The 25,276-nt window shown below is 52.7% G+C and overlaps 1 protein-coding gene and 1 pseudogene across 3 annotated transcripts; both read left to right on the plus strand.

Annotated features, from left to right (window-relative positions):
• Positions 1 to 2,392: 2,392 nt before the first annotated feature.
• LOC102275513 (polyunsaturated fatty acid lipoxygenase ALOX15B) lies at positions 2,393 to 11,932 on the plus strand. 3 transcript variants are annotated; one of them, XM_005894812.2, is made up of 14 exons: positions 2,393 to 2,539; positions 2,625 to 2,847; positions 3,140 to 3,221; positions 5,739 to 5,861; positions 6,140 to 6,243; positions 7,482 to 7,654; positions 7,887 to 8,033; positions 8,132 to 8,335; positions 9,369 to 9,455; positions 9,607 to 9,776; positions 9,955 to 10,076; positions 10,174 to 10,274; positions 10,362 to 10,532; positions 10,920 to 11,932. In XM_005894812.2, the coding sequence occupies exons 1-14, from the start codon at positions 2,393 to 2,395 to the stop codon at positions 11,097 to 11,099; spliced, it is 2,034 nt and encodes a 677-aa protein (XP_005894874.1). In that variant the 3' UTR covers positions 11,100 to 11,932. The 3 variants fall into 3 exon arrangements, with proteins under 3 accessions (XP_005894874.1, XP_005894875.1, XP_005894876.1); XM_005894813.2 differs by lacking the exon at positions 9,369 to 9,455; XM_005894814.2 differs by lacking the exons at positions 9,369 to 9,455; positions 9,955 to 10,076 and having other exon boundaries at positions 9,607 to 9,763.
• Positions 11,933 to 14,337: 2,405 nt separating this feature from the next.
• LOC102281419 (polyunsaturated fatty acid lipoxygenase ALOX15B-like) lies at positions 14,338 to 25,212 on the plus strand (annotated as a pseudogene).
• The last annotated feature ends 64 nt before the right edge of the window (positions 25,213 to 25,276 follow it).

The following is a 25,276-nucleotide window of genomic DNA, read 5'->3' on the forward strand; positions in this document are numbered from 1 at the left end:
GTTCAACAACAGAAAATTTTAACCAGAACTGACTTTGGCAATTCACTTGGCTACTGTAACTGAAGTATTCAGCAGCAGTCAGTCAGTCAGTTCACTTGCTCAGTTGTGTCCAACTCTTTGCAACCCCATGGACTGAGGCATGCCAGGCTTCCCTGTTCATCACCAACTCCTGGAGCTTACTCAAACTCATGTCCATTGAGTCGATGATGCCATCCAACCATCTTATCCACTGTCATCCCCTTCTCCACCTGCCTTCAATCTTTCCCAGCATCAGGGTCTTTTCCAGTGAGTTGGTTGTTCTCATCATCAGGTGGCCAAAGTATTGGAGTTTCAGCTTCAGCATCAGTCCTTCCAATGAATATTCAGGACTGATCTCCTTTAGGATGGACTGGTTGGATCTCCTTGAAGTCCAAGGGACTTTCAAGAGTCTTCTCCAACACCACAGTTCAAAAGCATCAGTCGGCCCTCAGCTTTCTTTATAGTCCAACTCTCACATCCATACATGATCACTGGAAAAACCATACCTTTGACTAGATGGATCTTTGTTGACAAAGTACTGTCTCTGCTTTTGAATATGCTGTCTAGGTTGGTCATGGCTTTTCTTCCAAGGAGCAAGCGTCTTTTAATTTCATGGCTGCAGTCACCGTCTGCAGTGATTTTGGAGCCCAAGGAAATTAAGTCTCTCACTGTTTCCACTGTTTCCCCATCTATTTGCCATGAAGTGATGGGACCGGATGCCATGATCTTAGTTTTCTGAATGTTGTGTTTTAAGCCAACTTTTTCACTCTCTTCTTTCACTTTCATCAAGAGGCTCTTTAGTTCTTCTTCGCTTTCTGCCTTAAGGGTGGTGTCATCTGCATATCTGAGGTTATTGATATTTCTCCGGCAATCTTGATTTCAGCTTGTGCTTCATCCAGCCCGGCGTTGCTCATGATGTAGTCTGCATATAAGTTAAATAAACAGGGTGACAATATACAGCCTCAATGTACTCCTTTTCCTATTTGGAACCAGCCTGTTGTTCCATGTCCAGTTCTACCTGTTGCTTCTTGACCTGCATACAGATTTCTCAGGAGGCAGGTCAGGTGATCTGGTATTCTCATCTCTTGAAGAATTTTCCACAGTTTATTGTGATCCACACAGTCAAAGGCTTTGGCACAGTCAATAAAGCAGAAGTAGATGTTTTTCTGGAATTCTCTTGCTTTTCCGATGATCCAACGGATGTTAGCAATTTGATCTCTGGTTCTTCTGCCTTTTCTAAAATCAGCTTGAACATCTGGAAGTTCACGGTTCACATATTGCTGAAGCCTGGCTTGGAGAATTTTTAGCATTACTTTACTAGCATGTGAGATAAGCGCAATTGTGTGGTAGTTTGAGCATTCTTTGGCATTGCCTTTCTTCAGTACTGAGAGTCATTTGTAAGAGTTGGTCATCTTGAAACCGGCTCTCCTTTCATGCCATATCCTCCAATATTGCCCTATTTCTCTGCCTCCCCCTTCAAAGAAAAAAATTATTTAAAAAAAAATCCTCCTCCCTTGTTTCTACTTTCTTAACTTTTTGTAATTTTGCAAGTTTAGGAAACCAGGTAAGATGCACACAGGAAAATAAAATGAATGCAAACATTTCACAGGAGACCACATCATTTGGTTCTAGTTCAACCTTCTTCTGATTCCCCACCAAATTTCCCAGAGCTAAGAGAATGTAACTGTTGCCTGCTTCAAGGCAGGCAACTGCTCCTGCTTCAGCATAAATATACAGAAAACAACAAAAGGTAACAGAATGGGGGACAATGGATAGATCTAGTGGGGATTTAGGCATGGAGAAATGCAACAGGTTGATCTTCTAAGTTATTCTGGATAAAACAAACATTGGCTTTTGTCCCCTCCCCAAGCTCCACTAAAATGGCAGAAAATGGATTCCACCCCTCTCCCCCGGCCTCTTGCCCCGCATACAGGATCTTGTTTCCTGATCAGGGATTGAACCCGTGTCCCCTGCATTGGAAGTGCCAATCTTAACCATTGGATCGCCAGGGAATTTCTCTGCATAGCTTTTCAAGGCTAAGAAGGCAAAGAAACAAAGAGGTGGACAAACGAACCCCTGAGCTCCAGTGGATCCCAATTCCCTCTGGCCCTGCCCATCACTGAAAGGGTCTGTCTCCCAAACCTCAGTCCGGACACGTCCCAGGGCGGACCAGCAGACACAGCGGTTTGCCTCTCTCCCTGCCTCTCAGCCCCGCCCTTTCTGCCCTGGGCCGGGGATTGCTTTTTGAGGTGGTGATAGGCCCCACGGGAACTCAGAGTTGCCTGGCCAGGGTGCGGAGGTGCATGTCCCTGGGGGTGAGCAACTGGGCTCTGCAGTCCGACCAGCAGGAGAGAGCCAGATTCCGGCTGTCCCCATGGCCAAGTTCAGGGTGAGGGTATCCACCGGAGAGGCCTTCGGGGCCGGTACGTGGGACAAAATATCTGTCAGCATCGTGGGGACCCGAGGAGAGACCCCACCACTGCCCCTGGACCGTCTCGGCAAAGAGTTCAACGCGGGCGCCGTGAGTGCTTGGGACGTAGGGGTGGAGGTGGAGGAGGGAGCAGGAGGGACGACCCTCTAGGATACTAAACGTCTCCTCCCCACAGGAGGAGGACTTCGAGGTGACGCCCCCCGAGGACGTGGGCCGGGTGCTGCTGGTGCGCGTCCACAAGGCGCCCCCAGCGCGATCTCGGCCCCTCGCGCCCTCGGCCGGGGACGCCTGGTTCTGTCGCTGGCTCCAGCTCACGCCGCACGGGGCCGCGCCGCTCTGCTTCCCCTGCTACCAGTGGCTGGAGGGCGAGAGGAGCCTGGTGCTGCGGGAGGGGACAGGTGACGGGCACACAGGAAAGGGGGGGTGGCTGGTGTGTTGGAGAAAAGGGCAAGGGAGGATCGGAGAGATGAACCTGTGTCGCTAAGGCGGAGGGACAGGGGCACAGGGTTGGGGGGCGGGGCGGGAAGGGGAGGTTGGGGGAAGGGGGAGGTGGCAGTCTAGAGTGGGAGAAGCCATCCTTCTGGGGGCAAGGGACCTGGTAAGGGGTGAATCAAGTGGAGGGGGGAGTAGCTGAGGCCAGGGGTCAGGGGGCTTTCTCTGCCCTCTTCACCTGCTCCACTCCTCCCACAGCGAAGATCTCCTGGGAAGATCACCACCCCACTCTCCAGCAACAGCGCAGGGAGGAGCTGCAGGCCAGGCGGGAGACCTACCGGTGAGGAGGGGGCTTCTGTGTGGAGAGGGGGTGGAGATAGGTTGACCTCCTCAGACCTCCCGAATCAGATATGGAGGGGGGAGGGCGGCAATACTGGTGTTTTTAATGAAACTATGGTAGATGTAAAATATTATATTAGTTTTCGGTATACAGCATAGTGATTCAGGTTGTTTCTAGATTATATTCCATTATAGGTTATTACAGGACTTCCCAGATGGCTCAGATGATATAGAATCTGCCCGCAGTGCTCGAGACCCGGGGTCCGATCCTGGGTTGAGAAGATCCCCTGAAGAAGGGAAAGGTTACCCTCTCCAATATTCTTGCCTAGAGAATCCCATGGACAGAGGAGCCTGGCAGGCTATAGTCTACAGGGTCTCAAAGACATGACTAAACGACTAAGCACGCGCACACACACACAGGCACACAGGTTCCAGGCATAATTTTTTGTGTGGTACAGTAAATCTTTGTTGCCAGCAATATTGTATTAAGGAGATTTTCAGGTGACTCATGCCCACTAAACCTTGAAACCTACTGCTATCAATGCCTTAATCTTGCTGACATCTTTCTTCCCCTGGGGCTTTTTCAAACATCAACATGTTGTGTTCTCCTGGAAGTAGGGGCAGAACCAGAAATATGTCACCCCAACCCCCAGGAAACTCATCCTCCAGGGTGGGCAAGGGATGGGAGGGGGCTCTTTCTCTGCTCTGGGCTCAACATTGTTGGAGGTCAGCTGGGATAGCTGAGTCCTAGAGGGCCCCCTGGCAGAAGGTGGAGGGCTGCAGAAGGGACTGGAGCCTCTGGGGTCTCCTGAGGCAGAAAGCCAGGGACTCCACTCAGGAGCAGGTTTTCAAAAGGTCATGATCTGGCCAACCAGGCTGTGTCTGAAGCCCGGGCTGCAGGCTTTTGCTTCAGGTCTCTGGGGGCACAGCGGCTGCAGGCTTATTTGGCTGCTGGTGCTTCCACATGTGTTGTGAATTATATCCCTGAGAAAACCATGAGGCACAATCTGCCAGCAATGGCCCCAGGTGAGGGAACAGATGGAGACGGCTGTGTCCATGGAGTGAAGGAGTGCTTTGTTCCTTTCTTGGCAAAACAAAGACACAAGAGTCAGGAAATGCAGGGCCAGCCTCGGTGCAGGGCAGGAGATGTGAAAGGTTAGGCAAATTCTTTAACCTTTCTAATCCTTATTTTCTCCTGCAAAAGAAGCTAAGAATACCAGTCTGATATGTGTTTTTAGGAAGAACAAATGAGAAAATGGTTATGAATACAGCTTGTCAGCTGCTAAGCCCTGCACAAATGTATAGACTGTTGTTCCTAATGTCCCTCAGTTACCTCTGCTCCTGGTGGCTACATCTTCAATACTCAGAGCAAGATCTCAGATCCACAGAGTCAGCATCACCTGGGAGCTCGTTAGAAATGCAGGGTCTTGGGCCCACCCATCCCAGACCTAGTAAATGAGAATCTGCATTTTACCAAGATCCCTGGGCGAATTAAATTTTTGTGCATTGAAGTTTGAGAAGCAGGGTTTGGCCACCACTTAGTGGCAGTGTACTTTAATTACAAATTGTTCTTAGAAGGTGCCTGTTCAAACCCAAGGCAATGACTGAATGAACTAAAGAATGAACAAGGGAAGGAGTGAAAGGACGACTGGCTGGGGTTGACTCAGCTTTGCAGGGACATGATTTTACCATTTCACCCAAAGATCTCAGGCTGTGTTGCTGCTGGATAAAGGGATTTAGAGATGCTTTAGGCCAGACCAGAGGAAATTTCTAGGTTCCCTCAAGCTACAGAGGCTGAAGTGTCTCTCCATGGGATGCCTGCCAAACGCAATTGATGCCTTCACACACTCCCACCTTCAGGACAGTGTCCCCTCTGCAATGCATCTCTGTTGGTTGGGAGTTTTGCAAAAACAAAAACAGACTCCAACTAGCAGACAGAAAAAAAAAAAAAAAAAAAAAGGAATGTGTCAACAGGTCACAGAGATATTCACAGAAGTGAGGGCTGGAAGTGTAGCCAAATCTCAGGGGCCAGAAACAAGGTGAGTCTCTTCCCTGTCTCTGGAGCCCCCAAATGCTTCTCTCTCCTGCTTCACTTTTCTCTCTGCAGAACAGCTTTCTTTGTTCCCAGGCCACATGATGGGAAATGGCTGTAACTAGCAGTCCTGATGTTTACATGTTATAACCCAGATACCCAGAGAGAGAGAGAGAGAGAGAGAGAGAGAGATGTCCCCAGGTCCAGCCCCAATCTCAATTTCCCAAGAAGGATTCTGATTGGCCTCTCTCTGGCCAGGTGCCCAACCCTGGACCAATCAATGGACCAGGGGAGGAGTCTCCCAGGGAACATGGCAGCTCTCCCTGCAGCATTGAGGGTGGAGAGGAAAGGCAGAGCCCAGAAAGACTCCTGCCTGTGGAAAGGGGCTGGCCTTGATCAGGGCCTTGAAGAGTCTGCCACCCTCTATCCCTTGTCAGTGGGTTCTCTGAGGCTTCTTGCTGACTGCCTTCTGGCTCTTCCCTCCAGCTGGAAGACTTACATCCCAGGCTGGCCTCGGTGCCTCGACGAGGAGACCGTAAAAAACCTGAACCTCAACATCAAATACTCTGTGGCCAAGAACACCACCTTCTACCTGCGAGGCGGCTCTGCGTGAGGACAAACCCCCTCTCCTGTCCATGGGTCTCCGATGCCCTAGGACCCCTGCCTTCTGCCCTCCCCACCATCAGGAATATGGGTCACATGACCCCGCCCAGGGCAAGGCCTCTACTCACCACCTATTCCCACAGGGTGATGGCAGCCTTGGGGTAGGGACTGCCTTGGGCCCCAGAAGCTGGTTTGGAATCCCAGGAAGGATAAGCCTAGCGGACAAGGGAGGGTCTCCCAGGGCCTCTTGCCTCCCCCACCTGACCCCTCACATCTTCTGGCAGGTTGGCTGAGCTGAAACTCAAAGGGCTGCTGGACCGCAAGGGGCTCTGGAAGAGTCTGAAGGAAATGAGACGGGTGTTCAACTTCCGGAAGACTCCAGCTGTAGGTGAGGGCTGCAGACCTCTTCCCTGGGGCATCAGCTCTTGCTAACAGGAATCTCAGAAAACCAAGCCCCAGTCCACTGTGTGATCCTCATTGAGCCTTACTTTCTCCCCAGACACAAAAGAGGATGTGTACTGGGGGCATCTCTGACCTTCTAATGCCTTTTAATCCATCAGACACTTTTTGGCTACTACACACCAGACAGTGTCTTAGGGGCTGTGGGCACAGTCCTTGTTCCCCCAGAGCCTCCAGTTGAGCAGGCAAAAAGCAAAGTAGGCTCAAAAGTAAATCAAGAGGTTCACTTGTGAAGCCTGCACATCACAGCTCCAGTGACAGTGTGTAAGGGGCAGCTATCTTGGTCCAGCTAGGGAGTGACCCACAGAGGTGACTTTAGGCTGAGTCAAAACTTGAGACCTCAAAGTTGGGTAGGTGTCAGCAGTGCTGGGCGTGGTGTAGGGGAGCAGAGGGTGCTTCAGGTTCGGGGGGTGGTGCAGGTGAAGGCCCTGAAGATGGAAGGAGCAGAGACCTCCTAGGGGCAGAAGATGCTGCTGTGGCCAAAGAGTATTGATCCAGGGCAAGAAGATAGGAGGTGAAGCAGGGGAGGTGTCTGGGCCCCCAGATGTGCAGAACTGCGGAGGCCATGGTAGGAGCTCGGGCCTTTCCTATATGCAGTGGGAAGTTTCAACCAGCTACCTGTTGGGGAATGTGTGGCCAGTTGTGCCACAGGGGATGGGCTGTCTGGACAGAAGTGGAAGCAGGACAGGACATGAGGCTCTGGTCGTGGTCAGCAGAGGATGGAAACCTCAGCAAGGCAGTGCTGAGTGGATGGGTGGACCAGGAGCTACTGAGGATGGAGAATGAACAGGACTTGATGGGAGGAGGATGCGGGGAGCTGCTCTGCCCCAGGTGATCTGGTGCATGGAGGTGCAATTCCTGGGAAGCCAGGCAATGGGGCAGGGCCCAGGCTGGAGCCGGAGCCCATGTTCAGCCTCAGATGTGCTGTGCTTGAGTCACAGAGGTGGGGATGGCAGGGAGATGGTAGGCTAGGTGGTCTGGGGACTAAGATATGCTGCTTGAGTGAACTGAAGCCAAGGGGTCAGAGGAGGTCACCCTAAGAAAGGTACAGAGCGAGAAGAGAGGGGCACATAGGACAGACCCAAGGGAAGCTCCACCATGGTGGCTAGGGGGCAATCCCCCGGGGGCTGGGGTGACCAGTCCCATCTCCCCTGCCCCTCCCCACAGAATACGTGTGTGAGCACTGGCAGGAGGACGCCTTCTTCGCCTACCAGTTCCTGAATGGCCTCAACCCCGTCCTGATCCGACGCTGTCACCACCTCCCCAAGAACTTCCCTGTCACCGATGCCATGGTGGCCCCGGTGTTGGGCCCTGGAACAAGCCTGCAGGCTGAGCTGGAGGTGAGGGGCAGGGGGTCCCAGCCCTGCACACCCCCATCTCAGTCCTTCAGGCCCATCCCTACCAAAAAGGAACCATACTCACATTGGTTAAAGACCTATGGTGCACGGTGTGCCAGGAATACCCTCTCCCGTGTACACTCTACTCCTAGCCTCGCATCCTCTCCCAAATTCCCATACTCCCCACCTGCACAAAGCCAGATGGCAGCCCAGGCTCCTCTGATCTCTCCCGCAGAAGGGGTCTCTGTTCCTGGTGGATTACGACCTCCTCGCTGGTGTCCGCACCAATGTCATCAATGGGAGGCCTCAGTTCTCCACGGCCCCAATGACCCTGCTATACCAGCGTCCCGGCCGTGGGCCCCTGCTGCCGCTCGCCATCCAGGTCAGCAGCTGGCAGGTAGCAGGGCAGGGGTGGGGAGTGGTCTGACTGACAGTGGGCAGACACTCAAGGCTGCCTCTCCCCACCGGCCCCTGCTACAGCTCAGCCAGACTCCCGGGCCCAACAGCCCCATCTTTCTGCCCAGTGATGACAAGTGGGACTGGCTGCTAGCCAAGACGTGGGTGCGCAATGCCGAGTTCTCCATCCACGAGGCCCTCACACACCTGTTACAGGCACACCTGGTGCCCGAGGTCTTCGCCCTGGCTACGCTGCGCCAGCTGCCCCACTGCCACCCCCTCTTCAAGGTCAGTGGCTCAGCAAGATGGCCCAGACTGTGCCCCAAGCCTGCGGGTCCCTGCACCTGGGCCTGCCCCTCGGGGTGCCTCTTCCATGAAGCCTGTCCCTACATGGCCCTGTCCTTCCAGGCCAGGATGCTAAGCCCCCATCCTGCCTCAGTAGCAACTCCCTGCACAACTGCCCCAAGGGGCTGCTTTCCGACAAACCCTAAGCTGGGGTAGGGTGATAGGGACTGGGGATAGAGGAAGGACCGCATGTGACAGCAGGTTGTGCCCCAGAGAGATTCCCTTCTAGGGGAGCTCAGTCCAACAGCTGTCACAGGAGCCCAGCTCCTAGGAGAGGAGAGACCTGGGGCAGACAGATGCCAAAGTGAGAACATGGCCAGCAGGTTTTCTGCAGATCGATGCAGAGATGGGAAGCTGTGAGAGAGAGACTGGTGTCTCTAAGGTGGGCTTTGCTAAGCCATCAGATGGCCCAGATTCATCCCTTCCAGGGGCCTGGAGCATCTCCTCTGTCAGTGTGATGGGTCCACAGCTGCTGAGACTTTCTGATTCTTCCTTAGACAGTCCCCTAGATCCTGGATGCAGGCCCTACCCTGTCCTCTTCAATCCAGGCTGATTCTTTCTGACAATCTGCAGCTCCCAGGGCCTGGCACTCAGTGGTGGGCTCTAGGGGATGGTTCCACATTGCCAGGCCCACAGGCCCTGGTTTTCACGGTGCTTTGCCTACCCAGGGGTCAGAAAATCACAGGATGCTGGAGCCGGAGGGATTCACAGAGCTCATCCAGATGAGCCCTCTCATTTGCCCAGTGATCTGATACCCAGAGAGAGGAACACACATGGTCAAGGTCACAGAAAAGGATGCTGGTGGATCTTGGTCCCCATCACTGGGCCTAGAGCCCTAATCTCTGTACCAGGCAGCCTCTCCTGTCACTGTCATCTCTTTCCATGAGTGATTTACAGGACTGGGTGCCTCTGTGAAGCAAGGCGTGGGACCAGAGATACTCAGGTTTTACCCAGCTCTCTTCTATGGCCCTTACAGCTGCTGATCCCTCACACTCGGTACACCTTGCATATCAACACGCTGGCCCGAGAACGGCTCATTGCCCCTGGGCAGGTGGTGGACAGGGTAAGGACTGCTTTAGGGAGAATGTGGGTGGGCTAGTCCTTCAGTATGAAGACTCTGAGATCCTGGGGTGGGAGTGGCCCTGTCTCCCCACACAGTATTACCTCCTGCTTCTGGGGCAAGGGCTGTGGTAACCAGGAGTCCAATTTCCCAGTCCACAGGCCTTGGCATTGGAGGTTTCTCTGAGCTGATACAGAAGAACATGAAACAGCTGAACTATTCTGCCCTGTGTCTGCCTGATGATATTCGGGCCCGAGGAGTTGAAGACATCCCGGACTACTACTACCGGGATGATGGGATGCAGATCTGGGGTGCAGTGGAGCGGTGAGGGATCCAGCCCCAGAGAGCTTCAGCCTTGGGGGCAGGGAGGAAGGAGAAGGAAGGCTCACAGAGGTGCCCACCAGGAGGAGGGATGGACATTAACAGCACCAGGACTGGGCAGGGGCGCTTCTCAGGGATGGTTGGGTTGACAGCTGGGACAGCAACCCCATGCACCTTGCAGCTTTGTCTCCGAAATGATCGGCATCTACTACCCGAGTGATGAGTCTGTCCGTGATGACAGTGAACTCCAGGCCTGGGTGTGGGAGATCTTCTCCGAGGGCTTCCTAGGCCGGGAGAGCTCAGGTAGGGGGACCTCAGTTCTTAGGTCCTACCCTCAGACCTCTGCAGCATTGTCCTCAGGACCCTTACAGCCCCATTCCCAGCCCAGCTCTCCCTGCAGGTCTACCCTCCACCCTGGGGACACGGGAAGCCCTGATACAGTACGTCACCATGGTGATATTCAACTGTTCGGCCAAGCATTCAGCTGTCAGTGCAGGGCAGGTGAGAAGGGTCAATGTCAATGAGAAGGGGGGCAGGATTGGGGAGGAGGATGGGCTCCTAACTTCACTCTGCCCTCTTGGCTGTCAGTTTGACTTTGCTGCCTGGATGCCCAACCTGCCACCCAGCATGCAGCTGCCACCGCCCACCTCCAAAGGCCAGGCCAGGCTGGAGGGCTTCTTAGCCACCCTCCCACCAGTCAATGCCACGTGTGATGTGGTCATTGCCCTCTGGCTGCTAAGCAAGGAGCCTGGAGACCGAGTGAGTGTGGGGCTGGGAACCTGGCTGGGCCAGCCCTGGGGTAAGGGAGGCGATGCTGTTTACCCTTCCTGACCCAGATCCTACTCTACTGTCACACACCCCACGGAGCCTTCCCAGGGGGGACACATGGGCACTGGACATCTCACAAGGAGGGCCAAATGAGATGATGCAGAGTCACCCTTCACTGCAAGGGAAATGTGTGATAAGTTCCAGGGTGGCCGGGCCCTCTGACTTGAGCCTTCAACCTCAGAGCTGCCCACAGTAATCGTTACTGTTCAGGGGAAGGTGGCTCAATCAGAGGCTGCTTCAGGTCCCGCTGGATGGATGGCTAAGGCGGGTCACAGCTGCATAGCAGCCCCTTCACCCACCCTTGTGTTTGGTTCCCAGAGGCCCCTGGGCACCTACCCGGACGAGTACTTCACCGAGGAGGCCCCGCGCCGGAGCATCGCTGCCTTCCAGAGCCGCCTGGCTGAGATCTCGCGAGACATCCAAGAGCGAAACCACAGCCTGGCGCTACCCTACCCCTACCTGGACCCTCCCCTCATTGAGAATAGCGTCTCCATCTAACTGCCCTGGGGAACAGGGCCCCATGGGGGCATCGCTATAGGCTACCTGCCACCCAGAGAAAAGGACTCCCCAGAAAATCAGGCCCCCCTATGCCTCTCCTAGGACAACAGCCTGGTACAACTAACCCCCCAACACACACATGGCGAAACAGAAACAAAGCAAAAACAAAACCCCAGAGAACAGAACCTCATTGGAGGGCACCACTGTGCCTTTTGAAGACTCTAAGCCTCAAAGTGCCTGCGCACCTGCAGCCCCCTGGAAGGGTTCCATGGGGGGAACACAGTCCTGCCCCTGGTCCCCCTGACCACAGCTGAGTGGACCAATGGTCACCTGACTCAAGGGCAGCCCTCCTGTAGACTGTCTGCCTGAAAACTGCCAGAGAAGTTGATAGTGACCTGTGGTCACAGCTTTGAAAGGAACAACCCACTGAGAAAGGGCCACAGGAAGAAAGGCAGGAGGACGTACTGCCCAGGACAAGCAGGCAGTGCCCACATCCGCTTTCTAAATAAACATGCCCCAAAGTTGGACAAAAGCCTTGCATATTATAAAACAGTTTCCACTTCTGGAGACTTAGGCGATATCATATCATTCATCATACACTGCCTTCTAGATTCAATCTTCAATGACAGAATTCCAACATTTCATATACATTCTTCTGGTTTTCTTTTTTCTTGTTCTGACTCAGTGAACATCCATTAAGGCCAAAAATGTGTCCCCTTGAATTCACCTGATGATTTCCATCTCTGTCTCATAGTGTAGGCAATAGAGCTCTGGTTTTTTCAGTTTCCTTAATTTTTATAAAACACTGTAGACAGATACAATATATATTTGAATAATTGCACAAACATGGCCACTGAAATAAATAGAACAATGCTTCAGAAAGGGGAATGCTGCCCAGGTGACAGAACTGGAACTGTTCATTCTTTATTGAGATTCAGTGCAGCCCAAAATGATTCAGATACAGCTGTCAAGCTTTTGTTTAAAACAATTCCTGCAAACTCAAGCAATAAAGGAATTTGTGAAAAAGAAACCGAGTGTCTTGAGGGACTGGAGAATGGGTTAAACACAGTAGGAGTTAAACTCAGTCAGGAAGGACCAGAAACTGGAAACTCTGGGCACAAGAACCAGCGGACAGTGTCCTCAGGCACTGCTGTCAGGATGACGGAAGCTCCTCCTATTTTTTGTCCTGGGCTCAGTGTTCAAACTCCAGGAGGAAGAATCTGCGCTCAACAAATATCTACTTCCCAGTGTTTCCCAGCCTACCTTTCAGTTAGGTTGCAGTCATGTGATCAATTCTGGCCGATGGACTGTGAGAGGAGTGATGTAGGAGGAACATCCAAGATGAAGCTGGCATACCGCCTCCATCGTTCACTTGCCCTTGAGGCTACCATGGAGGCATGTTTCAGAACTCCTGAGCCCTGTCCTTCCCTCTGTCACTAGACTGTAAGCTCTCAAGGACAGGGTTCGTAACTGCTCCCCACACTGTAGGAGCTCAGGAGGTGTTGAATGGAGGAATTAATACATGCATGATTCCTAAAACCCTCCAATGTCCTTTTTTATTTACCTGTGTGTCTTCTCAACTAGACCATGAACTTCTAGAAGGTGGGAGTCATGGAAAGGGAAAAGAGGAAGGATTGTATGGTGGAAAGTCCCCAAAGCTGGGGGAGTGCCCAGCTTACCTCCTACCACTCCTTGTCTAGTGTTCCCAAATAGGGTGGAGTGAATCATCAGAGATTGTCGTTGTTCAGTCATGCAGTCGTGTCTGACTCTTTGTGACCCCACGGACTGCAGCACACCAGGATTCCCTGTCCTTCACTATCTCCTGGAGTTTGCTGAAACTCAAGTCCATTGAGTCAGTGATGCCATCCAACCATCTCATCCTCTGTCTCCCTCTTCTCCTCCTGCCCTCAATCTTTCCCAGCATCAGGGTTTTTTCCAGTGAGTCAGTTCTTCTTATCAGGTGTCCAAAGTATTGGACTTTGGATGCTTCAGCATCAGTCCCTCCAATGAATGTTCGGGGTTGATTTCCTTTAGGATTGACTGGTTTGATCTCCTTGCTGTCCTAGGGACTCTCAAGAGTCTTTTTCAGGATAACAACTCAAAAGCATCAACTCTTTGGCACTCAGCCTTCTTTATAGTCCAGCTCTCACATCCGTACATGACTACTAGAAAAACCATAGCTTTGAGTATATGGACCTTTGAATACATTGTCTAGATTTGTCATAGCTTTTCTTCCAAGGAGCAAGCATCTTTTAATTTCGTGGCTGCAATCACTGTTCCACAGTGATTTTGGAGCCCAAGAAAATAAAATCTGTCACTGTTTCCACTCCCCCCCCATCTATTTGTCATGAAGTGATGGGACCATGATAATTTTTTTAATGTTGAGTTTTAAGGACAGAGAAGGATAAACCCTGGGTAGGTGGAGGTAGAAACAGAGGCAACACTATAAGACATTAGCACAGAAGGAGGATAATGAGACAGTGCAGACACAAGGGTTGTGGGACATAAAAAGTAAAGGCAAGGAACCAAAGGTGTGGATGGATGTGAGAGGTCAAGGGTCACGGGTGTGATGCCACAGGGCCCTGGTGAAACAGTTGACAGTGTAGCTTTGGAGGAGAACTCTTTAAGTCTCAAACTTCAAAATCTAATGTTTACAAAATGTTCTATGCAATATTACTTATAATAGGAAAAAACTTTTAGAAATTTAGGAAACAATCCAACTAAGAAAAATAATGTAGCTGGTAACAATTCAATCCTCAAATGCTGATACAGAAAAAACATCCATGATATATTGCTATGTAGGTGGAAAATTACTTGCACAATGATTATCGTGGTATGATCTCTCTGATGGTAAAAAAAAAAAACAACAACAGCAACAACCTAAGTAGTGGGATTCTACAACAGGGCCATGATGAGGCATAAGGGAATGGGGACTTTACATTGAGAGTGGAGGTGGGAGATGGGGTGGGGGGAAATCCCAGAAAAAGAGAGCTATTTGATTGCCTGATATACCCACAGGAACAGCCTTATTAAGAAAAAAAAAAATATATATATATATATATATATCCATGGGACTTCCCTGGTGGCACAGTGGATAAGGATCCATCTGCCAGTGCAGGAGACACAGGTTCGATCCCTGGTCCAGGAAGATTCCACATGCTGCAGAGCAACTAAGCCCATGCACCACAGCTACTGAGCCTGCGCTCTAGAGCCCACAAGCCACAACTACTGAGTCCACATGCCACAACTACTGAAGCCCGAGCTCCCAGAGCCTGTGCTCTGCAACAAGAAAAGCCACCACAATGAGAGGCCCAAGCACAGCAGGGAAGAGTAGCCCCCGCTCTCGGCAACTAGAGAAAGCTTGCGCGCAGCCAAAAATAAATAAATCTCAAAAAAGAAAAAAATATCCAAAACTGATCAACGGAACAACTGCCTGTCCTTTCAAGGATAGTTTTCTAGAAGAATGTATCATTGCTTGATTTTGCTAGTCCATGTAAAGTTCACATAACTTGTGTCTGGTAGAGAGGCAAATGATTTCTGTTCGGTAAAATAAGATAACCCCAAAGGAAGTAGTTTATCACCGTGTAGGACAATAGCTAGTTTGGTATCTCACTCAGCAATTTTATACTTAACATCCTTTATAAAATTGCCTGCAAATAGCAGCTCCTCAACTGTTCATGGAACCAGCATTACCACTTTGATGAGTTGAATGATTTTGTGCCATTCAGCTTTGATTTATGTTCACTCTAATTTGTAGGAATCATGGTTTTAATTTTTTTGAAAACATACTTTGACAGGCTGGAGGGAGGGGCTGGACATCCCAACCTTGCAGTGCCTAGAGCCTGTGACCTTTCTTTCAGTGCGGGGTCCTCTTCCAGCCTCTCCCCTACCTTTGTGCGCCCCTGTTCTCTCCCCTATCCATACTAGACTTCCTGGAAGCCTGGGATCACTACCCAGCGAGGATGCAACAGATACGCCTCTACCGAGAAAGCTCTGAGGCTAGGCACCAGACCACAGGCTCAGAAATGAAGAGAGGGCCTGGCTGGCAGCGGGAGGACACGGGGTGATTGTGTGCAATAAGAAGAGTGGTTCCGTCCCTTCCCCCCAAGGGCTAGGCATTCTGGTTTAACAAATTAGCCAGACTGTCCAGTGGCAAAGGTGTGGACAGGGAGGAGGCGGAGTTACCTGGAGTAGCCTTAAGCAGACCCCCTTTAAGGGAGGCAGAGCCCCTTAGACAACAAGAGGAGCTAAGGTTAGACGGTGGGCTGCGGGAGACGGCCTGGGCGGCGGGGAGGTGCTGGGCGGGCTTCGGGGTCACAGCTCCAGGGGAGACCCCTGTCAGGGCACAGGCCACGGGGCCCCAGCCTGGCACATGGGGCCTCGTGGAACCGCCCGCCCCACCTCCCCGACGACTCTCCTCCTCTTCTGCATCCTCTCCCTCATGCAGCCAGCCAACCCTGCCTCGTTCCCTGCGGCACTTTGGACCCCTAGACGGCAAGTCATGAGCAAGTACACTGTGCGTGTGGCCGCGGCTCCCTCCTGGGCTCAGAGACCTGAGACAGAGTGTCCGTTAGCCTGGTTGGGACCCCAGGCGAGAGCTCCCGCCTGAGGCTGGACGGCTTTGGGAAGGAATTCCGGCAAGATGCAATGAGTATGGTGCTGGCCGAGACACCCTCGCACTCAAACCCCCAGGGACTTCGAGGTTGACGCTCCCCCCCAGGACGTGGGCCAGTGCTGCTGGTGTGTGTGCACAAGGTGCCCCCAGCACTGCCTGGGCCCCTCGCGCCCTCGGCCCAGGATGCCTGGTTCTGCTGCTGGCTCCAGCTCATGGTGCCCTGGGGCGCACCCCTCCACTTCCACTGCTACCAGTGGCTGGAGGGTGAGGGAAGCCAGGTGCTGCGGGAGGGACAGGTGAGTGGGGACAGGCTGGGGCCCTCCCACTGAGGGAGGCTAGTGCGGGTCGAGGGCACCTGTGGGCTGGTGTGGCCACTGGTGGGAGGAGGGAAAGGTGGAGGAGGGGAGATCACCTGGGGGTGGCAGTAGGGGCCCCTGGGAAGCAGGGGTAATGGTTGGGAGAAATGATATTGATTCAAGGAGAGAGCTGGTGGAGGGGCCAGTCGGGGGGAGGAACCAGTGGTTCAGACAAGAGTATCAGGGAGTGGCAGTGGGTGTAGTGAGTGGAGGAGGGTGGGCCTGGTGGGAAGAGACCAGGAATGTGAAGTGGAGGGAAAGGGTGGAAAGAAAGTGAAAGTGAAAGCCATTCAGTTGTGTCTGACTCTTTGAGACCGAGGCCAGCATACTGGAGTGGGTAGCCGTTCCCTTCTCCAGGGGATCTTCCCAACACAGGGACTGAAGCTAGGTCTCCCGCATTGCCAGCGGATTCCTTACCAGCTGAGCCACAAGGGAAGCAAGGGAAAGGCTGGGGAGGCAGGCAACTGGGGGTGCACAGAAGAAGGGCATGAAAACGGTCAGCACGCCCTTCTCTCTAGCTCTGCTCTTTGCCCCCTCCCCGTTGGCCTCAGCTGTTGAGCTGGGGTCAGTGACTGGGAGGGAGCAGGCTGCAGTTTGCTGAGGCAGGGTCTGCCTGGAATGGAAGGGCTTCTCCACCCCCCAGGAAGAGGTAAAAGAGACAGGGAGGCCAGTGGCTGACTGATGCTCCAGACCAGAGTTGCCCCACCCAGGTCTGAGGAGAGGAGGGGGAGAGGCTGGGGTGCTGAGGATTGGGGCCAGGTTCCCCTCTTACATTTTCCCTCTCCCAACCATAGTCACCTGGCAGGACAGCCACCCTCTGCTCTGTGCCCAGAACCAGGCAGAGATTATGGCGAGGCAGCAGAAATACCCATGAGCAGTTCAAGGAGACTTCAGGCTGGTCATCCCTAGGATCCCCACTTCTTAGTTTTTGGCTAACAGGGGGACCACTTGGTCCTGTTTGCTGAGGTCAGCTGAGCCTCAGATCTGACCCCCTCCCACCCTCCAAGACAGCACACACGTGAGGAGCTCCAAGTCTTGGGACAGCCCTCCACCCACCTTGCCATGCCTGAGCTTCCCGTCCCAAAGCCCTCCCTTGTACAACCAGGCCCAGGAGCCACCAGCACCTCACTTCCATCTCCACCTCTGCCCATTACAGGTGGACTGAGTTTTTCCCAGGGATACCCCACTGCCTGGATGCTGAAAACCTCAAGGAGCTTGATCTCAGCCTGCACTACTCAGTCGCCAAAGCAATGGATCAGAAAGGCTGCATCTTCTCCCTGTGAGCCTGCCTGCCCCACCCAACACCTTCCCCACTGCAGCCCCCCCCTCAGGGTGGACTAAGGCCCACTGTTCTTGGAGTCATTCTCACCCATCAGGGCTCCAGCAAGAATGACCAGGAAGTAAGTTCTAAGAAGGCTCCTTCTTTGTTAACACAAGGACGAACACTTTCCTGCTATCTGCTCTATCTTCACCATTTCTGAAAGCCTGCAGCCTCTGCCCTGTGGGTCTGTTTGCTGGTCATCCCCCTCCTCTGACTTTGTAACTACATCTTCAAACTGTCCCTAACAGTTACTTGTTCTGAACACTTGGAAACATGCGTCTCATGAATATCCTCAGCCCTCAGGAAAAAACACCTGAAGCAGAAAGACTTTTTCCTTTCAAATTGCCACCTACCTTTTGGGGGCCTTGTGCCTTGCATGCAGGCTTGAAAACCAGGCTAAGTCGAAGGATTTAGGAGTTTCCACTCTCCAATATCCATGTCTCTTCCTGGGTGCACTATGGGTCCAAACTATACATGTGGAAACTCAGTTCAAAACCCACTGGACAAAAAAAAAAAAGCCATGGGTGATCCTTGGAGGTCCAGTGGCTAAGACTTCACATTCCCAATGCAGGTGGCCCAGGTTTCATCCTTGGTCAGGGAACTAGATCTCATATGATGCAACTAAGAGTTTGCGTGCTGAAATGAAGCTTAAAGATCCTGCGTGCCACAACTAAGATCCACTGCAGCCCAATAAATAAATAACCATTAAAAAAATAGCACTTTGGCCACAGCCCAAGATGATGAAAACTCTCTCAATGATCGTTCTGGTTTAACAAATTAGCCAGGCTGTCCCAGGGCAAAGGTGCAGGAGAATCAGTCATTGTGCTGGTGAGTTTTAATTTTAACAGGGAATTAGAACCCCTCGTAGTTCAGAAGCCAAAACAGAATGGGCTTGGACACTGCTGTTGTCCAGCATTCCTCACTCTTCTGACTTTCTCAAATTCTACTCAAATACCAAATGCAGTCAGTGCATATCACAGAGTACCTGAGGTTCCCCCAGAAATGGGTGGGGCTGAAAGAGTGGGTAAGTCCTTTTGAATTTGACTCTAAATTCTGATCCCTTGTTTTCTGAAAAACCACTTGCTAGTGACGTCATCCATCTAGCTGGGGCAGGAGAAAGGGAGCATCTTGAAGAGACGGTGCTGGAAGCTGGAGATCTGGGTCCTGGGAGCAGTGGCAGTGCTGGAGGAAGGGGACTTGGGTCCCTGGTCTCCAGGGTGACCCTCTGCACACCCACCTCCTGCAGAGTATGTGTTTCAGCACTGGAAGGAGGACACCTTCTTTGCCTATTAGTTCCTGAACGGCCTCAACCAGGTCCTGATCCGACACTTTCACCACCTGTCCAAGAACTTCCCTGTCACTGATGCCATGGTGGCTCCCATGCTGGGCCCCAGGACCAGTCTTCAGGTTGAGCTAGAGGTGAGGAGTGCAGGGGGTCCAGGCAACCTTCCCTCCCCTCCGGGTGTCTTCAGAAGCCCAGATGCCCTGGCTCCCATTCCCCTAGATCCCTTCTCTTCCACCCAGCCCTGACCACCCTTCACCCTCTCCCACTCCTTTCCCAGCTAGCTCAGCCACGCCTTTAAGTCCACATCTCCTGTTCATCCCTGGAGGGAGGTGTGTTATTCTTCAAGGGCAAAGATGGAGCGGGCAGGGCTCAGTGTGGAATGCTCTCTCCTGGTGCTTTGCCAGGCTCCCTGCATTTGGTGGGACCTTAACATTCAGAAAATTGATTCTCATGGTTTCTGAGGATGCCCTGCAGCTGATGAACAAAATGCTCCTCAGAGTTGCCGTCTCCTCCAACTCTGGGCTACCAGGAGAGAGGAGCCCTTACCCCGAGGGTACCTCCTGCATCCCAAGGTGCCATCCCCCAGCCGGGCTCCCTCTCTCCCTGTCTGTCCTTGAAGTTTGGGGCTGGCCACAGCAGAAGCACCTCCAATACTCAGGCAGAGATCTCTCTCTTTTTTTGGCCCTGGGCTAGAATACCCCCTGGCTCCAGGGAATAGGATTAAAAAATGGTGAAGTCACTCAGTCATGTCCAACTCTTTCCAATCCTATGGGCTGTAACCTGCCAGGCTCCTCCATCCATGGGATTTTCCAGGCAAGAACAGTGGAGTGGGTTGACATTTCCTTGTCCAGGGAATCTTTCTGACCCAGGGATCCAACCCAAGTCTTGTGGGACTTGCAGGCAGACCCTTTACCACCTGAGCCACCACTTCCAGTTAAATTGGGGCTTCCCTGGTAGCTCAGCTGGTAAAGAATCTGCCTGCAATGTGGGAGGCCTGGGTTTGATCCCTGGATCAGGAAGATCCCCTGGAGGAGGGCATGGCAACCCACTCCATTATTCTTGTCTGGAGAATCCCACGGACAGAGGAGCCTGGTGGGCTACAGTCCATGGGGCTCACAAAGAGTTGGACACGACTGAGCGACTAAGCACACCCAGCACACCAGTTAAATATTTGCAAGTGCCCCTACCCCTCGCTGCCTCCCTCAGCCTCCCAGGACTGCCCCCTGTCTAGCCCTCTTCCCCATCCTGTCCTCCCATGGAGGGGCTCTCTGTACCTGGTGGACCACGCCATCCTCGAAGGCATCCGCTCCGGCATCGTCAATGGACAACCCCAGTTTTTGGCTGCCCCCTTGACCCTGCTGCGCCAGCGTCCTGGTGGACCCCTGCTACCTCTCACCATCCAGGTCAGCAAGGCAGAGCCCTGGGAGGGAAGGGGGAGGCATGTCAACTGCTCAGGATGACTGAAAGCTTTTCCCCTTCCCAATGCTGCTGTTTCAAGTGCTGAATATGATGTATTGTCTCATCCTACTCAGCCCTTCCCAGCCCCTGCCCCACACAACCAGGAACCTGCATGACTCTGTGCTGGTCCCAGGAGCCCTCAACTGGGCTTTCCCACATGTGCCAGCAAGGTGGCCTTTGATCATTTTACCTCTCAGCAGTGTTTCCTCTCTTGTAGTGGATGTGATCACATGTAGGAAACACTCCTCTGGAGTTTACTGCATGCCCAGGACTGTTCTAAGTACTTCACCAGCATTAACTCATTAAATCCTCAGAGCAACCCAATGAGAAAGATTATGATCATCAACTTTATTTTACAGATAAGGAACCTGAGTCACAAGGAGGTTAATTAACTTTCCTGGGGATGCGGCTAGTAAGGGAGCTGACCATGTGATCTGGCCCCATGGGCAGGGTGACAGGTCACACTTGCTGCGCCCAGTTTCTGCTTGGCACCTGCCCACCTCCCCCATACCCCCGATTCCAGCTCTCCCAGACACCTGGCCCAGACAGCCCCATCTTCGAGCCCAGTGACTCGCCTGAGGACTAACTCCTGGCCAAGACCTGAGTGCGACATGCAGAGTTCCTGGTGCACGAGATGAACACACATTTGCTTCAAACCCACTATCTGATGGAGGCCTTTGCTCTGGCCACTCTATGGCAGCCTCCCATGTGCCCCCCCATCTTCAAGGTAAGGGACCCCACCTCTCAGTGTCCAGAGCTGCAGGGGACCTCGGGCTGCCCCATCTAACCTCAGACTCTGGTTCTCCCCAGCTGCTCATTCCTCATTTCCGCTACATCTTCCACATCAAACTTTATGGCTGCACTAGGCTTTTTGCACCAGGAAAGTTCAGCTGACCAGGTCAGGCCTGGGATCCTGGTGGTCAGCAGAGAGAGCCAGGAAGGGGCCAAGGCTGGTCCTGAGCCCCTTGCTCCCAGAAGCTGTAGACTGTCTGCTCATTACAGATAATGTCAATGGGACAGCTGGGAAGCCTGGAACTGATGGCCAAAGAGCTGGAAACTCTCACCTACTGCTCCCTCTGTCTGCCCTACCAACTGCTGACCGTGAGGTTAAGGACCTTGCCAAGTACTACTACCAAGACAACGCGCTCCGGATCTGGGCAGCCATAGAGGGGTGAAGCTCCAGAGCCTGAGGGCTCCACACCTCACCCTTGGCTCCATCTGTCTTGGTTTGTTCTTCGACTACTTCTCATCTTCTCCCCAGACACACTGCTGTCTTGCAGTCCTTTCCTGCCTCCTCTTCCTTCCTAGCTGTGTGACCTTGGGCAAGTCAGTTAACTCTTTGTGTCTGAGAAATGCTGGGCTGGATGAAGCACAAGCTGGAATCAAGATTGCTGGGCTGGATGAAGCACAGCTGGAATCAAGATTGCTGGGCTGGATGAAGCACAGCTGGAATCAAGATTGCTGGGCTGGATGAAGCACAAGCTGGAATCAAGATTGCTGGGCTGGATGAAGCACAAGCTGGAATCAAGATTGCTGGGCTGGATGAAGCACAAGCTGGAATCAAGATTGCTGGGCTGGATGAAGCACAAGCTGGAATCAAGATTGCTGAGCTGGATGAAGCACAGCTGGAATCAAGATTGCTGGGCTGGATGAAGCACAGCTGGAATCAAGATTGCTGGGCTGGATGAAGCACAAGCTGGAATCAAGATTGCTGGGCTGGATGAAGCACAGCTGGAATCAAGATTGCTGGGCTGGATGAAGCACAAGCTGGAATCAAGATTGCTGGGCTGGATGAAGCACAAGCTGGAATCAAGATTGCTGGGCTGGATGAAGCACAGCTGGAATCAAGATTGCTGGGAGAAATATCAATAACCTCAGATATGCAGATGACACCACCCTATGGCAGAAAGTGAAGAAGAACTAAAGAGCCTCTTGATGAAAGTGAAAGAGGAGAGTGAAAAAAGTTGGCTTAAAGCTCAACATTCAGAAAACTAAGATCATGGCATCCGGTCCCATCACTTCATGGCAAATAGATGGGGAAACAGTGGAAACAGTGGCTGACTTTATTTTGGGGGGCTCCAAAATCACTGCAGATGGTGACTGCAGCCATGAAATTAAAAGATGTTTGCTCCTTGGAAAAAAGCTATGACCAACCTAGACAGCATATTAAAAAGCAGAGACATTACTTTGCCAACAAACGTCCGTCTAGTCAAAGCTATGGTTTTTCCAGTGATCATGTATGGATGTGAGAGTTGGACTATAAAGAAAGCTGAACACCGAAGAATTGGTGCTTTTGAACTGTGGTGTTGGAGAAGACTCTTGAGAGTCCCTTGGACTGCAAGGAGATCCAACCAGGCCATCCTAAAGGAAATCAGTCCTGAATATTCCTTGGAAGGACTGATGTTGAAGCTGAAACTCTAATACTTTGGCCACTTGACGCAAATAACTGACTCATTGGAAAAGACCCTGATGCTGGGAAAGATTGAAGGCAGGAGCAGAAGGGGACAACAGAGGATGAAATGGTTGGATGGCGTCAATGGGCATGAGTTTGAGTAAACTCCAGGAGTTGGTGATGGACAGGGAGGCCTGGCATGCTGCAGTCCATGGCATTGCAAAGAGTCGGACACAACTGAGCGACTGAACTGACTGAACTGTGTTTTCTCATCTGAAAATGGAGCTGATAGGAGACCTACCTCAAAGGTTATTATCAGAATTAAATGTAAAGCCCTTAGCACAAATCTCAGGTGACTATGATATGCTCTTTGAGCATTAGCCATTATTATTATTATTCCCCTCAAAGACATCTGCCTTGTCTCTAGACTTCCCTTCTAAGTCTCCTTCACTGGAGACATCCTTGGGATGTACCTCTGGCCTCCACACCTGGAGGCCAGGTGTTTTTGATGTCTGGCTTCTTTGTGGGTCCCCATCCCCGCAGTTCCTGAGCATAACCACCTCCCTTGGGCACTGGGCTCTGTGATGGCTCTACTTCATGAGCCTCATGTGGCTTCATTTTTTTGTCACATGAAAGGAAAGTTTCACGTGGCATCTCTTCCCTAGAGTCTTACCCCTGCCTTCTACTTTTTCTGCTCAGCATACATGGGTCCTAGGGAGGCTAGGCATCCTGATTCTCTCTCTCTCCCTATCCAAACACTGCCTCTTGCTCAAGCCCAGCTTATACCCACTTCCCCTTGAAGTCCTCAGGGACTCCCCACAATGAATTTGCATAGCTGGAGGTGCCCGTGTCAGAACTCTTCTTAGCAATGGCTCATGTGCTGTGCCATGGCTGGGGGTGGATGCTGTGGTGAGTGGGGCAGGCCCTGCTCTGCCCTTTGGGAACTGGTGGGAGACATGGACACCAGCATCCCAGTCCCAAAAGAGAGGGCCTGGGGTCCAATCCTTCTTTGTGGTTTGATGTGGCCTAGACGACTGGAATGCCGAAGCCTGCAGGGCCCGTGAGCAGCCAGCCACTCATGTTTCTCAGATGAGGACAATGGTGACTCAACTGTGACTAAAACGAGAGCTTTAGATTTTTTTGGAGATTAACCAGTCATTTCCTAATATTTAAATGTTGGCCACGGATTCAACTTGAAAAAGAAACCAAAAACCTTGGTAGTCAGTCAAAACACAACTGCAGACCAACCATGGCTCTCAGGGCCCTAGTAGAAACTGAAGCCTCCAGGCCTGAAGCTTGGCTGGCGCTTCCTAGAATGTGAAGTTGCCCATTTTCCTTCTCTGGCCTCAGTTTCCTCCTGTTAGGGCAGCTGGTTTCAGTGGCCTCTTCCAACCCCCACCCCGGGGCAGCACAGGCTCCCAAATATGTCACCACGTACTTCTGCCCCCCTCCCATCGTTGGCATCTACTACCCCGACAACCACGCTGTGAGCAAGGACTCGGAGGTGCAGGCCTGGGTCAGGGAGATCTTCCAGAGGGGATCTCTTAGCCGCATGAGCTCAGATGAGGTGTTCACCCCTGCCCGCCACCCTCGAGACCCCACTTTCCCAGGTGGGCAGACCTCGGGTTTCAGCTCTGCTGCCTCTGCCCTGTCTCCATCCGGGGGTGTCTTCCAGCCTGGACAGCTGTGCTGACCTGATCGAGTTTCTCACCATGACCATCATCAGCTGCTCAGCCCAACACACTGCTGTCAGTACTGGTCAGGTGAGGGGGGACTTTGTGGGGGACAAGCCAGGTCATGGGGGATGTGGGCCTAGCAGGAGTCCTGGCAGCCTTGTGCTTACTGAGTCTAGGGGGTCAGTTTGATTTCAGTGGCTGGATGCCCAATTCTCCCAGCACCATCTGGCTCCCCCTGCCTACCTCCAAAGGCCAGAGCCCGACAAGCCTGGTGGCTTCACTCCCTGAGGTCAACATCACGTGCCACTCCCTCGAGCTCTTCTGGAGTGTCAGCGATGAAACCAAGGACACTGTAAAGTCCAGGGTGGGCTGGGGTCTCAGGTTCTGGGAGAGTGAGTGGGGTGAAGAAAGGCTGCTGGGGACACTGCATTACTTGGAGGGTACACCGAGCAGACTGGGCTTCTGGGGGGCAGGGCCTGGAGTGAGGTAGTTGCTGGGGGGTGTGGTTTAGGGTGGCAGGGGTTCCTAGTAGGTGGAACTTATAGTGGTCTGGGTTTCAAAGGGCTCATGGCTTGGGAGGTCTGGGTAGGCTGGATGGAGGGTGGTCTTTTGCCTAGACTGGATGGTGGGGTTGTTTAAAGTTGAATGGGTCTTGGGTGGTCTGGGTTCTTAGGTAGGTGAGTAGGACTTGGGTGGTGGTCTCTGTCCTTGGGTGAATTTTCTGGCGGTCTGGGTCCCAGGGGACTCCAGGTGGATCAGAATAGCTTTTGGTTGAAAGATGGGACCAAGGCTTGCAGGTCAGGAGCTCCAGCCTTCTCTCCTGCCGTCCCCAGCAGTACCTGGGCACCTACCCTGATGAGCACTTCGCCAAGGAGGCCCCGAGGAAGGTTTCTGTCTTCCACAGCCACCTGGCCCAGATCTCATGGGACATCCAGGAGCAAAACCAGGGCCTGGCCTGCTGTATGAGTGTACCTGGACCAGGCTTTGGTGGGAACAGCATCGCCTTGTGAGCATGGCGTGCCCCAGCCCCGGTGTGCACCCACAATAAACACAGAGACAGCCCCCGGGCTTGTG

Source organism: Bos mutus, chromosome 19 (assembly GCF_027580195.1).
Source record: "Bos mutus isolate GX-2022 chromosome 19, NWIPB_WYAK_1.1, whole genome shotgun sequence".
Taxonomy (NCBI): domain Eukaryota; kingdom Metazoa; phylum Chordata; class Mammalia; order Artiodactyla; family Bovidae; genus Bos; species Bos mutus.

Excerpts from the sequence above, each read along its gene's own strand:
- LOC102275513 (XM_005894812.2), top strand. The coding sequence starts at position 2,393 with ATGGCCAAGTTCAGGGTGAGGGTATCCACCGGAGAGGCCTTCGGGGCC. Across the intron at positions 3,222-5,738 it reads GCCAGGCGGGAGACCTACCG|CTGGAAGACTTACATCCCAG; the intron begins GTGAGGAGGGGG and ends TCTTCCCTCCAG. Across the intron at positions 9,456-9,606 it reads CTGGGCAGGTGGTGGACAGG|TCCACAGGCCTTGGCATTGG; the intron begins GTAAGGACTGCT and ends CCAATTTCCCAG.